General features: G+C 68.5%; 4 protein-coding genes across 4 annotated transcripts; 2 read left to right on the plus strand and 2 right to left on the minus strand.

Annotated features, from left to right (window-relative positions):
* Positions 1-1,372: 1,372 nt before the first annotated feature.
* LOC130257244 (nascent polypeptide-associated complex subunit alpha, muscle-specific form-like) lies at positions 1,373-3,847 on the plus strand. Its single transcript, XM_056499577.1, has 2 exons — positions 1,373-3,283; positions 3,653-3,847. Exons 1-2 carry the CDS (start codon positions 1,373-1,375, stop codon positions 3,710-3,712), a joined length of 1,971 nt encoding a protein of 656 aa, XP_056355552.1. The 3' UTR covers positions 3,713-3,847.
* Positions 3,848-4,963: 1,116 nt separating this feature from the next.
* LOC130257456 (gonadotropin-releasing hormone II receptor-like) lies at positions 4,964-6,989 on the plus strand. The gene is made up of 4 exons (XM_056499983.1): positions 4,964-5,006; positions 5,398-5,936; positions 6,245-6,449; positions 6,553-6,989. The coding sequence occupies exons 1-4, from the start codon at positions 4,964-4,966 to the stop codon at positions 6,987-6,989; spliced, it is 1,224 nt and encodes a 407-aa protein (XP_056355958.1).
* A 767-nt stretch (positions 6,990-7,756) lies between these two features.
* On the minus strand, positions 7,757-10,494 carry TMED3 (transmembrane p24 trafficking protein 3). The gene is made up of 3 exons (XM_056499942.1): positions 10,194-10,494; positions 9,316-9,564; positions 7,757-8,908 (listed from the first exon to the last, which is right to left on the minus strand). Exons 1-3 carry the CDS (start codon positions 10,368-10,370, stop codon positions 8,672-8,674), a joined length of 663 nt encoding a protein of 220 aa, XP_056355917.1. The 5' UTR covers positions 10,371-10,494; the 3' UTR covers positions 7,757-8,671.
* A 72-nt stretch (positions 10,495-10,566) lies between these two features.
* Positions 10,567-13,258, minus strand: ANKRD34C (ankyrin repeat domain 34C). Its single transcript, XM_056499869.1, has one exon. The coding sequence runs from the start codon at positions 13,164-13,166 to the stop codon at positions 11,649-11,651; it is 1,518 nt and encodes a 505-aa protein (XP_056355844.1). The 5' UTR covers positions 13,167-13,258; the 3' UTR covers positions 10,567-11,648.
* Positions 13,259-13,925: the final 667 nt, after the last annotated feature.

Below are 13,925 nucleotides of genomic sequence, written 5' to 3' on the forward strand. Positions count from 1 at the left end.
AGGGTGTGCGGGTTTTGGGGGGCGCTCCCTTCCCAGACACATCCCCGCTCTGGCCGTGCTGCTCCTGTCCCCGCAGTGCCGCGGATGCAGCCCCGGACGGCTCCAGATCAGCCGAGGGCTCCTGGGGACCCACCGAGCACTGTCCCTGCTTGCTCTGGGGGTGCCCAGGGCACTGGGGTGCACCGGGGTGGATGCCACAGTCTGGAGGGGCCGGGGGCACGGGACCCCGTGGGGTGGGCTGAGGGAGAGCGGCAGGTGGGGGGGCGGTTTGGCAGGTGCTTACCAGGCACAGCCCTGGGCACTGACCCTGTGCCCGTCCCGGACAGAGGGACAAGCACGAACTCCGGACACCACACGGGGCTCTGCCCCGGGAGGTGCTAGAGCAGGGATGGCGATGCCCGGGGGCAGGGATGTGCCCTGGAGGGTCCCAGCAGGGCTGGGGGCTCCCAGGGCACAGCCTGGGCTGGGCACTGCCTCAGCTCTGCCGTGGTGCCCTGGCCGTGTTGTCCAGCCCTGCACCCTGCTCCATTGATAGGGGCTGAAGGGATGGGGCTGAGGGGCTGTAGGGTGTCCAGTTTTCACCAAAAGTTGGGAATAAAACCCTCTAACCTTGTAATTTCAGAATTAGAAAGCAGCATTGCTTTGCTTCAGTGCTGGGTATGCAGGGGTTATCTCCTACTACACACACCAAAGCTGGCTACAGACTAGTTTAAATCTTTGTAAGTTATTAATTGCATTTCCCAAAATTCCCACATGAGGCTAAACATTCCCGCAAATGCTTTTGCATATTTATATAACTTTTTGGAGCTTATTTACATAAGAGTAGGGGTCTTTTGAGGGTCTCTGGGGCTCGTTTGGGGAACACCCCATTCCTCAAATTAATCCAGTTTTGGTCATAGACCTCCAAAAAAATTTCTTCTCTTTGAACACATCCCAGCTCAGTGGTCTGGCCAAGATACCTGCTCAGGCCCAGTGTTTAAAGCTAAAATAACCACTTGCACACGTTAATACAGGACTCAGCGCTTTTGGCTGAAGCTGAAGGAATTCTCAAGACTTACACACTATTTCTATTAGTTACAATTAAAGATTTTCCCCACACGGCGGGGGCTCTGACCCCGCGGCCGGCGCTGCCCCAGCCCAGCACTTGTCCAAACAGGGAGGTGGGAAGCGGCTGCGGCGGGTGCAGAACTCATTACCCGGGAGCTCATCAGCTAATGCGACCCAGGAGGGGGCCGGCAGTGGGGAGGGGGCCGAGCTGGCCGGGGCCGAGGGGTGCAGGTCTCCCACCAGACACCCCTGTGCCCCCAGACCGCGCCTGGGTGCTGGCACGGGGCTGGCACTGGCGGCCGGATCGGTGCTGGGCACTGCTCAGATGTGCACACACGCTTTGGGGGTGCTGTGCCCCCCCGTATCCCCTCAGCTGTGCCCTCCTCAGCTGTGCCCCCCAGATTTGTGGGGATCCCGTGCCCCTCATGCTCCCCAGGGCTTTGCACCCCGCGTTTGGGGGTGTCCTGCACCCCGCTGTGCCAGCGGGCTGTGCACACCCAGTTCGGGGGTGCTGCGCCCCCAGACGCACCCCCGGCCCAGGCTGTGCGCACCGACTCCGGGTGTGCCGTGCCGTGCCCGTGTCCCCTCGCTCCCTGATGGATTTTCCGTGCCTCGGCGGGGCCGTTTCCCGGGAAACCTTCACACCCGCCGGCCCCAACACCTGCGGGCCTGGGAACGCGCCGGGGGGGCTCCTCCCAGCCCCGGGCCCGGCCCCGACACCCGCGGCCCGTGGGGGCTCCGCTGCCGCTGCCAGCACCGGGCAGCCCTGCGGGGCCCGTCAGGGGCGCTGGGAGACCGGCACCCCAAACCGGGCTGGGGGTGTCCCGCAAAGCCACAGGAACAGCTCCCTGTCTGGGGTCCTCTGCAGGGGGACACGGGGACACGCCACCTCAGATCCACAGCAAACCCCATGAAGCCCCATCAGAGCCCCACAACACCCCCTGCACCCCGGTGCAGCCCGTGCTGCAGCCCCACTGCAGCTCCCCGCATGCAGAGCCACCGAGACCCGGATGCAGCTCCCGCGGGGGTCCCAGCCCCGTCCCAGCCCAGCGCGGGGCCGAGGGGCAGCACCGAGCAGCTTCACACCTCCGGGGTGAAATTCGTCACCCCGCGTTCACAGCCGCTGCCCCGGCCCCCCCCAGACCCCCGGCCTTTGAAGTGCTGCTCCTGCAGCCACCAAGGTGCCTCTTCACACCTCCGGGCCGGCATAAAGCCGGGGCGACCGGGAGCCAGCGGCACTCGGCTGCCAGCCTCCGGCGCTGCCATGGCCCACGGCCGCACGCTGCTCGCCACCGCCGCGCTGCAGGGCTGGGGCGACCCTCCGGACCCGCTGGGCTACAGCAGCAGCTCTCCCGCAGCATCGCCCGACTCCTGCGGCCTCGCGTCCCCCGCCGCCGCCCGGGGACCCTGCCGGGGCCACGCCGCACGGCCGCGGGGCAGGAAGGGGGCGCGGGGCGGCGGGGGCGCGGGGGTCCCGCGGCAGAGCGCCAGCGAGCGGGAGAAGCTGCGGATGCGGCGGCTGGCGCAGGCCCTGCTGCGGCTGCGGCACTACCTGCCGCCCGCGCTGGCCCCCGCCGGGCACACCCTGACCAAGATCGAGACCCTGCGCCTCGCCACCCGCTACATCGCGCACCTCTCCGCGCTGCTGGGGCTCGGCCGGGGGGCGCCGGCCCCCCGCCACTGCCCGCTGTGCCCCCGGGGGCTGGGGTGCTGCCAGGACACCGTGCCCCGGGGTGCTTCGCCGCCCGGCGCTGCGGGCTGGGGGTCGCCTCCAGTGGCGGGGACCCCTCCCGGCGTGGGGACGGGCGCCTGGGGGTCACCCCTCTGCAGCCCTGCTGCGGGCACTGCCCCGGAGCTGATCGGGGCTCCGGAGATGGGGCTAGAGACCTGGGGGTCACCCCCCTACACCCCTGCTGCAGCGACCCTCCCAGATGTACTTGGGGGTCCGAATATCGGGATGGAGACCTGGGGGTCTCCCTCCTACATCCCTGCAACCGGGACCCCTCCAGAGCTGCTTGGGGTTTCCAACATCCAGACGCAGACCTGGGCGCCACCCCCCTACCTGCCCGCAGTGGGGACCTCCTCAGATCTGAACAAGGCTGTCACCTCCAGTGCGTCCCCCTGGCTGACCCCTCCCCACTCGGCAGGGGCTGCGGCCCCCCCGGATCTCCCCGGTGATGCCCTGGACACGGGACTGGTGCTGTCAGAGTTCGTGGGCACAGGGACAGTCACCCAGGTACGTGCTGGCGGCGATTGGGGTCACTCTCGGCATGGGGCTGGCATGGGGCGGGGATCAACCCCCCTCCTCTTGGTGTGGGCAGTGCAGGAACTGGTTTTGGGGTAACAACAGCCGTGTCTGGGGTGGGCAATGGAGAGGTGAGCCCTGCTCCGTGCAGCGGGTCAGGTGGATCCCCCAGCCTGCCCCATTTTCCTGGTGCTTCCCTCCCTCCTGTTTGTGGGGATCCCGTTAGCGGGGACAGAATGGGGTCCGTAGTCCTGCTCGTCCTGCCCAGGAGCACTTTCAGAGGGTGGGCTGCCACTGCCACGACCCCAGCCCTGCCTGCACTCTGGCTGGCTGCTCACCCTGCCCGTCTCTGCTCCCCAGGATCTCTCTGCGGACCTGCTCTCGCTGCTGGAGGCTCTGTTCCCACCACAGCCCAGATGAGTCCCCGGGCCTGGGGCACCCGCAGCCCCACGATGTCCCTGCAGCCTCGGGACAATGCAGGAAGAGCTGCCCGCCGCACCTGGAGCCGTGCTGGACGCGCCGGGCGGCGGCTGGATGTGAATAAACCCTTGTGAATAAGCCCTCTCTGAGTGTCCGTGTGGCTGCTGCAGGAGCTGGGCACGGGATGGGGTTTGCCATGCCTGGGCTCTCCTCGCTGGGCTGCTGGGCTGGGGGCTGTGGCACCAGCCGGGAGAGCAGCTTGGGGAGGGTATCAGGAGAGGCACTGCCCTTGTCCTGCGGCCTGACCCCGCCAGGAAGGGGTGAGGATCCCCAGCAACCTCCAGGTGCAGCCTCCCCAGCTGTGGGAGCTCCCAGTGAAACGGGAAGATTTGGGGTCCAGCTCGGTGTGGGGATGGGGCTGAGCCCACGGGCTGGGGACCCTGCCAGGACCAGGAGCAGAGTGTAGGAGCCTGTGGTGGGGACCCTCTGCCCCCAGCCCCCTCGGTGGCTCCCCGAAGTCTGGGGTCCCCATTAGCAGGAGGGTGTTGGGACCTGGCAGCCATGTGCTAACGCGTCGGGGAGTATCCTGCCAGCTCTGGGGTCTGGGGTGAAGGGCGGGGGGTTAATGAACCCCACGGAGTGTGAAAGGACTCTCTAATGAGGTTAATATCCTCTGCTGGGGCGGAGGGGGCGGTGACAGGACGGGAGACAAGCCTTTGAGATGTAAAGCAGCCCCCTGCCCTGCCCTGCCCTCTCCTAGGCTGCAGCCCCTGCTCTCCGGCCGGGCTGAAGGGACCTGGGCACATGCTCCAGCCATGGGGACACTGCCCTGGGGGTGATCCCAGTCTGGGGGAGCGGCTGGCAGTCACAGGGCTGGGAGGAGGCACTGTGGGCCCCTGGGCCCCCCAAATGCTGCACCTCAATGCGAGGAGCCCTTGTGAGCTCTGATACCCAGCCCTGGCAGCAGCAGCGTCCCCCTGGGCTGGGGCTCCCTCCCACAGCTGTGGGGCACGTCCCACGGGTGAGCAGCACACACGCTTACGTGTGTGTCCGTGTGCCGTGGGTGGCAGGGAAGGACCGTGCTGTTCCGAGCTGCTGGCGACGTCAAGGACCATTCAGAGCCGCCAAGGGCGCCCACGCCACAGCAGCTGCCGGTGCTGGCTCCGTGCAGCACCTGCCCAGGACCTGCCCCGCTCCCCTCGTGCCCCGCAGCCCATGCAGGAGCCCTCAGCACAGAGCATCGGCCCTGCCATGGCCCGGCTGGGGAACGCCAGGCAGGACACCCTGGATGCAGGTGAGGCGGGGGAAGGGGCGTCTGGTCCTCAGGGCGCGATTGGGGCTGGGTGGGGTCACCCCCCAGATATGATCTGGGCAGGGAGAGGGGCACAGCAGAAATGGTCTGGGGTGGGTGGCGTGCTGGGCTCAGCTGCCATTGTCCTCCTCTGCCCTGCTTGGCGCCAGGGACCCCACAGCTCTGGGGGCATGGAGGGGCTCTGGGGGCTGCTGGAGGCTCTGGGGTTGCCGCAGGACGCAGCGAGCAGGCAAGGATGGAGCACAGGGAAGCGAGCTCAGAAATGTGATGTCGGCACTGGGGCCCTGGGCAGGGGGGCTCTAGGGGACAGGACCCCCAGTGCTGCCCCTCCCAGAGCCCCCACCCCAGGGCTGCCACCGCCCCTTTGCGGCAGGTGGGGGCCATCCTGCAGTGGGAAACACCAGCGTGGAGCCCCCCAGCATCCCCCCCCGTGAGTGGAGCTGCGCCTGGAGCCCCCCGGAGGAGGAGGGCGAGGAGCCCCTGCGCCTGCCCACCTTCTCCGCGGCCGCCCAGGTGCGCGTGGCCGTCACCTTCGCCCTCTTCGCGCTCTCGGCCGGCTGCAACCTGGCGGTGCTGCGGGCGGTGGGGGGCCGGGGCAGCGGCCGGCGCCCCCACATCCGCCTGCTGCTGCGGCACCTGGCGGCCGCCGACCTGCTGGTCAGCGTGCTGGTCATGCCGCTGGACGCCGTCTGGAACATCACGCTGCAGTGGCGGGCGGGCGACCTGGCCTGCCGCCTGCTGATGTACCTGCGCCTGCTGGCCATGTACGCCTCGGCTTTTGTCACCGTGGTCATCAGCCTGGACCGGCAGGCGGCCATCCTGCGCCCGCTGGCCATCGCCCGCGCCCGCGCCCGCAACCGCGCCATGCTGCAGGCGGCCTGGGCGCTGAGCGCGGGGCTGGCCGTGCCGCAGGTACCGACCCCGGGGACAGAGCCCAGGGACAGAGCCCCGGGGGGCTGGGGACGCTGGCCGGGCTCGCTGCCAGACCCGCAGGGTGGGCACGGAGAGCCCCGTGGGGTGGGCACGGCGGGTTGGCAGCAGAGCGGCAGCGGCGGGGATCCCCCTCACCCAGCTCTGCCCGCTGTCCAGAGCCAGGGCAGGGCTCAGAACAGCTCCCACCCCACAGGCTGCGGCTCTGAGGGGTCCCTGCTTCGGGCTCCAGTGCCCTCCCTGGCTCGGGAGGCACAAACCCCATCAGCTCTGTCCCCTCTCCTGTGCAGCTGTTCCTGTTCCGCACCATCACCCTGCGCCCCCCGCACAACTTCACGCAGTGCACCACGCGGGGCAGCTTCCCCCGGCGCTGGCACGAGACCCTGTACAACATGCTGGGCTTCGCCTGCCTCTTCCTGCTGCCGCTGCTCATCATGGTCTGCTGCTACGCCCGCATCCTGCTGGAGATCTCCCGCCGCATGGGCTCCGGCCTCTGTGAGTGCCCGTGCCCGGGGCAGCTCCTGTCGGCAGCTCTGCGGGGACCCCCAGCTCTCGCCCAGGGCCGGGGTCGCTGAGCCAGCCCCGTTTTCCCCTCCAGTCTCCTCGCAGGACGCGTCGCTGCGCTGCTCCAGGAACAACATCCCCCGCGCGCGGCTGCGGATGCTGCGGATGAGCCTGGTCATCGTCTCCTCCTTCATCCTCTGCTGGACCCCCTACTACCTGCTGGGGCTCTGGCACTGGTTCTGCCCCCGCGCCATGGAGGAGAGGGTCTCGCCGGCCCTCAGCCACATCCTCTTCATCTTCGGCCTCTTCAACGCATGCCTGGACCCCATCACCTACGGGCTGTTCACCATCCCCCTCCGGGGGCGCTGGGGCTGCCCATGCAGGCACGGCCCCCCGGCCCAGCCCCCCTCCCCGGCCACCGGCTCCTTCCGCTGCTCGGCCTCCTCCCTGCCGGCCCGGCGGGGCGCCCAGGGCGCGAGGGGGTCCCGGGGGGCTGCCAGGGACACCTCCTGTCACAGCAGCTCCCTGTGACACCGCGGGAGTGCTCAGGGCAGCAGGATGGCAGCACAGTCCAGGGGGATGGAGCCACTGCTGGTCTCTCCCTGCTCCCTCAAGTGCCTGGGGCTGGTGGGAGTGCCCCCGTCCCCTCTCCCTTCTCTGTGCCCTGAACAGCAATAAAATGTCCTGTGGCCACCTCTTGTCCTCCCCGTGTCCCCCAGCTGGTGTCCCCAGAGCCCCGGACCCACTGGGGTCACAGCTGCCCCTGTCCCCACCAAGAGTCCCCAGGAAGGGCATCCAAGGCCACCCACAGCCTGGCCAGGCTGGGTGCTCCCCTCCCTGCCCGTCCCCACGGGGCTCTGTGTCCCACGGGGGCAGTGCCAGCTGCTGCTGCGGGCTCTGCTCCAAACAGGAGCTGCTGGCCCTGCCCAAGGCTGCCGGGAGGCACACGGGCCACTCCTCCCAAGGCCAGCGCTGATGGTGGAGCCAGCACAGCTGCTGGGGCTCAGAGAGCTGGGCGAGGGCTGCCCCAGCACCAGGGGAGTGCCAGAGGGAGGGACAGCCCAGCAGAACTGCCCTGGCATCCCCCAGCCTCAGGAAAGGGAGCAGGGAGCTGGGCTCTGCCTGGGGGTTCCCTCAGTGGGAACCCATCACATCCCACCGGACAGTGCAGCCTCACACCAGGGCACAGAGAGAGGGCTCTTTCTGGCTCCAGAGCCTGTGCCAGCAGCAAGCTCAGCTGGAGAGGGCAGGGGGCAAGGCAGGAGGCAGGAGCTGTGCCCAAAAACGGCAGTGCCAGCCATGCTTGCAGGGATTTATTTCAAAGCGGCAAAGTAAAAGTCAAGTGGAGTTGCTGCAGCTCTGAAAAATGATCTCACACCTGCTTGAGGACCTGAGCACCAGCACACCAGCCACTCCAAGGTCTTGCACAGGGGTGTCACCCCAGGCTCTTGGGGGGATCTCCATTTTGTGGGGCTCCAGGGAATGAGGGGCTGCAGTCCCAGGTGTGTGTGTGGGTCCTCTGTGCTTCTGGGGCAGGGATGGAGCAGCCTTGGCAAAGGGTGTCCACAGGATGGGGGAATGTGTGAGGGGCTGAGCCTCAGGCACAGACTGGTGTGAGTATGAAAACACCAGCTGGAAGGGGCACACCACCTGCTGCCAGCCTGAGAAATGCTGGAGGGGAGGGGCTGCTAGAGCCAGAGGACCAGCCAGCAAAAAGCCTTCCCTCGCTGGATGCTGCTGTTGCTGTGGCTGAGAGCACCCTGCCCACCACAGGACAGCTGGGGTGCAGACAGATCCCCAGCCCAGGGGCAGCTCTCCTGGGGCTGAGGGCACTGCGTGGGTGCCAGGTGGGCCAGCGGTGCCCCAGGTGGGCCAGTGGTGCCCCAGATGGGCCAGCAGTGCCCCATCCCCTCGGTGGCTGCACGGGGCTCTGAGGGGCAGTGTGGTCATGGCAGTCACGTCACAGTCACCAGGGTGCCCCAGTGCTGGTGCTGCTGCTGGTCCCAGCTGCTTCCCAGAGAGCCAGAGAAGGGGGACAGGGTGGCCAGGCGAGGGGACAGGGCAGGTGGGAGGTGATGCTGGGCGATGCCTGTGTCTCCCAGCTCAGCAGGGTCACCCCTGCTCCCACCCCCCGCCCACCCACGGCACGGACCGGAGGCAAAGTGCGACCCCAGGGCCGCCCATCCCCGCTCCCCTCGGGCACACACGCAGCTCTAGGTGCCAGCCCTGCCACTGCTGGGTCTCTTCTCAGTGAAGAAGCTCTTGAGCAGCATCACCTGCCCGATGCTGACCACGAAGAGGATGAGGGTTTCCCCCACTGACCAGTAGGAGACGCGTCCATTGAGCTCCTCAGCCCGGCTGCGGTCCTGCGCCTCCCGCAGCCGGTAGTGGGTCTGCGAGTCGATCACCGCGTTCAGCATCTCGTGGATGGTCACACAGGCGGATTCCAGCTGGGGACAAGGACAGGAGAGCCCTGTCACCTCTGCCATGGCACAGCTGAGGGAGCCCAGGGCCGTGCCAGGACACTGGAGAGCAGGACTGCAGTGTCTGTGTTGTAGGTTCCCTGCCAGACCCCATCGAGGGTGGCACCCGGAGCCCAGCCCAAGGCTCACACCAAGGATGGAATGGCTGATGCAATTCCCCCACGTGGGCTGGCCATGGGCTGTGGCAGCCAGGGGAGCCCAGCACAGCCCCCCTGGCCAGGCAGAGGATGTGGTGTGTGCTGGGGCCGTTGGCTGGCGGTTGGCACTTCTGCATCCAGCGAGGAGGAGGGGACAGGTCCCCAACTGCCATCCCACACGGCTCCCCGGGGGCTGGCAGGGCCCTTCTCCCTCCCTCCCTCCCTCCCGGGACCCACCTGTGTCAGGGCAGTGACGCGGTTGTTCATGTCGGGCAGGATGGGCGGCTCATCGCCCACCTGGAAGTCGAAGTAGACAATTTTGTGGGAGAAGGTGGAGAACTCGTTGCTGAAGCAGAAGGTGTAGACGCCCTTGAGGTCGGTGTGGTGCGAGAAGCTGTCGTACTGCTTCTTGGTCTCCTGGTAGATGGTTTTGCCGTTGGGGTCCTCCACGTAGCAGTCCACGTCGTAGTGTCCCCCGCTGATCACCTGAGCAGGGACGTGTGCTCAGATGGGACACGCCAGGCGATGTGGCAAGGGCCCCCTGACCCTGCCCGGCCCCACAGCCGTGAGAGAGGCCAGCGGGCACCTGCCCAGGGATGGGCCCAGGCCAGGGGAGCCCTGGGGACGTTGTGCACCTGAGTCAGCAGCTCAGGTGGGGTGCCCATGGCTCGAGTGGGGTCCCTGGAGACAGGGACTGCCCTCATGACCCAGATCTGGGGATCATGGCTGATGGGGCACATCCCAGAGCTGGCTCTCAGGTGGACACTGCTGGGCACGGGGCTGGGGTTGGGAACAGCTCCTAGTGCAGCGTGGAGGGAGCTGGGGTGTGCATGGGAGGGGGGAACTGCAGCCCTGCCTGCCGGGGGCTCTGCAGGGCACAGGACGGGAGTGTGGGCAAGGCACGGGCAGGTGGCACGGGCAGAGACAACAGCGGGGCATGGGCAGGGCTGTGGGCAAGGGGCCACGGGCACTGGGGCACAGGCAGGCACACGGGCACGACCAGACATGGGAAGGGGTGCCCAGGGAGGGGTCCCTGGCAGGGGTACGGGCAGGGGGTGCAGGCACGGAGCATGCAGGGCTGCAGGAAGTACCTGCAGGTACAGGCAGGGCAGTACCTGATAGTCGAGGCTGAACTTGATGCCGCTCTCCAGCTCCTGGTGGAAGCAGCGCTGGGCGCTGTCGGGCAGCTCCAGGGTCAGCTCCGTGCCGCCGGCCCCCAGCGCTCCCAGCAGCGCGGCCAGGCACAGCATCCGCAGCGAGCCCGGCATCGCGATCCGCAGCGAGCCCGGCATCGCGATCCGCACGGCCCCGCACCGAGCCTGGCTCAGCCCCGCAGGGTCCCGCACCGAGCCCCGCACCGAGCCCGGCTCGGCCCGGCTCGGCCCCGCACCGCCCCCCTGACGTGGCGCTTCCGCTGCGAACGGGGCGGGCCGGGGCGGCACCTCCGGCCCCGGGGCGGGGATCCCGGGAACGCTCCACCGACCCCGGCACCCCGAGAACCCCCCGGCATCTCCGGGCCCAGCACTCCGGGAACCCCCGGCATCTCCGGGTCCAGCACTCCGGCCATCCCGGGATCCCCCCGGCATCTCCGGGCCCAGCACTCCGGCCATCCCGGCATCTCCGGGTCCAGCACTCCGGCCATCCCGGGATCCCCTCGGCGCTCCCGGGGACCCCCTGGCCCGGCTGCTGTCGGGTCCACGGTGAGACCAGCCTCCATCCAAAGCTGAGCGCTTTATTAATGCAGTGCAAAACTAGCGCAAAAATCTCCGCAGGGCCACGGCGTCCCCCCAATAGCTGCCCCTGCACCCCGGCGGGCGGGCTCGCAATAAACGCATTCTCGGAGGGATGGAGTCTGTCACGGCACATCGGGCGTGGGGCTGGGGGCTCCCTGCCCGGCTCAGAGCACAGCGGGGTCTCGGCTGCGACTTTCCCGGTGGGATGAGACCCCGGGGTCAGCCCGGGTCGCCCTCGGAGCCTCGGCATCCCGGGTTCCCCGCCGCTGGCGGAGCAGCCGGGCTGGGACTGCCCTGCCCGGGGATTCACCGTTTCCTGAACCCAGAGCTCCTCGGCGGGGTGGGGAATGAACCCCCTGAAGTTCAGACGCTTCAGAGACGAGACAAGCCCACGAGGCTGCGGCTGGGCCGGTGAGCTCAGCCAGCCGAGCTCGGCAGTCCCGGAGGTGGAGGATTGTCTCCCTCTCCCGGAGCTCCGTGCCCGGGCAGTGCCCCTGCTCCTCAGCCCCCGCAGCACGGAGCTCTCTCCTGGGAGAGAGGAAGAGCTCACCACCGGGGGCTCCTGGAGGGGGTTCGGTGAGAGAACGAGCGGGATGTAAGAAAAGCGGATTGCGGCTAGTGAGGAGTAAGTGAACGGCGGGTGGGATCCTCGGCACGGAGCTTGGCGACCGAGGACGGCGGGGGATCGATCTCCCGATTCAGCCCCTGGGCTCAGGGATGAACGTCCCGGCCACCAGAGTGTCCCCGGAGCCAGTGCCCGCTCTGCGCGGGGACCGGCCGGTTCCTGCGGGGACAGCGCGGCTCTGGCCACCTCCCCGCGAACAAACGGTGACACGGCTACTGCGCCACGACTTCCTCAAAGTCGGAGAGGTGCCGCATCTGCTCTGCCTGCATGGAATGTCTGCGGAGGAGCTTCCTGTGGGCTCTCAGATCCCCCCGCCGGGGCGAGCTGGGCGTGAGGGGCACCAGCGGCTTCAGCCCAGCCGCCAGCGGGGAGGGGGCTTTGCTGGAGCCGATGTCGGGAATCGGGGGGTTGGGGTTCACGTTCAGGGGGGGCAGATACCCCGGCCTGGTGTGGGAGATGTGGTCCAGCAGCAGAGTCCCGGAGCCTCGCCTCTCCAGCAGGCCGGGCGGCCGGCGCCGGGCGGTGCTGGGCGATGTGCTGGCGCTGCCCGAGGGGGAGCCGCAGGAACCGTCCAGCAGCGCCAGGTGCGACCCGCTCAGCTTCCTCCTGTCCGAGGGCCCCTTGCCCGCCTCGGTGCCCTGGGGGTCTCCGCTGTGCTCGGCGCCTGGCCGCCACCAGGGCGGGGTGTCCATCCCCGCGGCCGCGCTGCCGCTCTCCGGCTCCTCCGGGACCGTGGCGCTCCGGGACAGGCACGGGTGGCTGCCCGGGCTCTTCTCGTGCGCGCCTTTCCGTGCCAGTGGCCCCGCCGCCTGCTCATCCACTGGGGGGAACAGAGAGGGGTCCCTCCCCTTGCTGCTGCTGCTGCGGGTCAGGGAGGGCTTTTTGGAGAGCGACAGGTCGCCCATGCCCGTGATGAGCTCGCTGTCAGCGCACACTCGCGTGTCGTCGCGGTGACTCGAGGCTGCCAGCACCGAGGGTGCCACCAGCCCCCAGGGCTCCGAGCGCAGCCGCTTCAGCCGGGGCAGCTGGGCTCTCCGGGCAGCGCCAGCCCTCTGGCCCGGGGAGGGCGGCTCGGTGTCCCCGGTGTGCGAAGGGTGTGGGGCGGGGATGCTGCTGTCCTTCTCGGCGGGGGAAGGTGCTGAGGTGGGAGTTTTGGGGTGAGCGCTGGAGGGGGCTGTGCCCTCCTCCGGGGGAGCCCTCTCCTTGAACTCCAGCGCAGGGGCGACGTTCAGGTACTGCTTGGCGGTCTTGGTGCCGGAGGCTGATGTGTCCATGGTGATGATGATCACCTCCTTCCCCTTGGCTCTGCAGGCGTTCACGAGGCGCTGCAGCACAGCCTTGTCCTCGGCATTGATGGCGTGGACCAGCGCCGAGGCTCCGGAGTGATCCTCCAGGCTGGGGTCAGCCCCGCTGTCCAGCAGCAGGGACACCACCTCGCCGCCCGCCCCTCGGATACAGGCGTGCATCAGCGCGGTTTTCCCGGACTTGTCCTGGATGTTGGGGTCGGCTCTGTTGTCCAGCAGGTACTTCACCATCTTGGCCTTGTGGATGCTCTGCTGGTCCACGTGCGTGGTGATGCAGGCCACCATCAGCGCCGTCTCGCCCTTGTCGTTGCTCTCGTTGATGTAAGCCCCCCCTTCCAGCAGCAGCCGGGTCAGCCGCAGCCGCCCGAGCCACACGGCCTTCAGCAGCGAGTTGCCCCCCAGCTCCAGCTCCGTCACTTCGTCCATGGCTGCTGCTTCCCCTGGGTGATGGCAGTGGCTGCTGCGGGGAGAACCACGGAGAAGAGCTGAGCCCCCTTCTCTATCCCTGCTTTCCTGGGGTGCCACGCTCTGGGCAGAGCCCCCCGCTCTGTCCCTGCCTCTCTGGTCACTGCCCTCATCCCGCTGTCCCTCCGGCCATGCCCACCCACCTTTTGCAGACACTGCCGATGGATCCCCAGGAGATCAGGGAGCTTCTGGTGGTCTCTGTCGGGTCTGGGGGCCACAACTCGAAGCCCACCGGAGACGGTGTGAACTTCCCTGACGGCTTCCTGGGCTGGAGGCGGGATCTCTGCTCCCTCACCGCCGGAGGGAAGGAGAAGCAGCCACAGTCGTGCTGTCTATTGTGTTTTACTGCCCCCTGCTTCTCCCGCCCCACTGCCCCCCTGCTGCCCCCGCTCCCCGCCTCACTCCTCAAAGCGTTCCTGGAGCCCCGAGCAGCCAGTGCCCCCAGAGCGGCCCTGGGGAGGGCACAACCCTCCGGCCCTTCCCACCCCTCCGTGCCCTGCCCGGGGATCCTGCGGCCCCCGGACCTGCGGTCAGCGCCCACATCGCTCCCTGCCGCTCCCAAAGCAGCCCGTGGTCCCGCTCCCTGCCCCCGAGCTCCCCCGCCCCTTCCCGTGGGGACCCTCGGACCGGGGAGAACCGACTGGGGCAGAACCGACGCCCGGTTCTCCCGCACCGCTGCCGGTACCGGTGTCCCCCGCGCCGCTCCAGCCGCGGCCACCG

This window comes from Oenanthe melanoleuca, chromosome 10 (genome assembly GCF_029582105.1).
Source record: "Oenanthe melanoleuca isolate GR-GAL-2019-014 chromosome 10, OMel1.0, whole genome shotgun sequence".
NCBI classification, from domain to species: domain Eukaryota; kingdom Metazoa; phylum Chordata; class Aves; order Passeriformes; family Muscicapidae; genus Oenanthe; species Oenanthe melanoleuca.

What these genes read in the sequence shown, in the direction of transcription:
- LOC130257456 (XM_056499983.1), top strand. Translation starts at nt 4,964, where the DNA reads ATGGCCCGGCTGGGGAACGCCAGGCAGGACACCCTGGATGCAG. An exon ending in GCAGGACACCCTGGATGCAG is followed by an intron (nt 5,007 to 5,397) that starts GTGAGGCGGGGG and finishes CCTTTGCGGCAG; the next exon opens with GTGGGGGCCATCCTGCAGTG. An exon ending in CCGCATGGGCTCCGGCCTCT is followed by an intron (nt 6,450 to 6,552) that starts GTGAGTGCCCGT and finishes TTTCCCCTCCAG; the next exon opens with TCTCCTCGCAGGACGCGTCG.
- TMED3 (XM_056499942.1), bottom strand. Translation starts at nt 10,370, where the DNA reads ATGCCGGGCTCGCTGCGGATCGCGATGCCGGGCTCGCTGCGGATGCTG. An exon ending in AGTTCAGCCTCGACTATCAG is followed by an intron (nt 9,565 to 10,193) that starts GTACTGCCCTGC and finishes GTCCCTGCTCAG; the next exon opens with GTGATCAGCGGGGGACACTA. An exon ending in GCGTCACTGCCCTGACACAG is followed by an intron (nt 8,909 to 9,315) that starts GTGGGTCCCGGG and finishes CCTTGTCCCCAG; the next exon opens with CTGGAATCCGCCTGTGTGAC.
- LOC130257244 (XM_056499577.1), top strand. Translation starts at nt 1,373, where the DNA reads ATGTGCACACACGCTTTGGGGGTGCTGTGCCCCCCCGTATCCCCTCAG. An exon ending in GCACAGGGACAGTCACCCAG is followed by an intron (nt 3,284 to 3,652) that starts GTACGTGCTGGC and finishes TCTGCTCCCCAG; the next exon opens with GATCTCTCTGCGGACCTGCT.
- ANKRD34C (XM_056499869.1), bottom strand. Translation starts at nt 13,166, where the DNA reads ATGGACGAAGTGACGGAGCTGGAGCTGGGGGGCAACTCGCTGCTGAAG.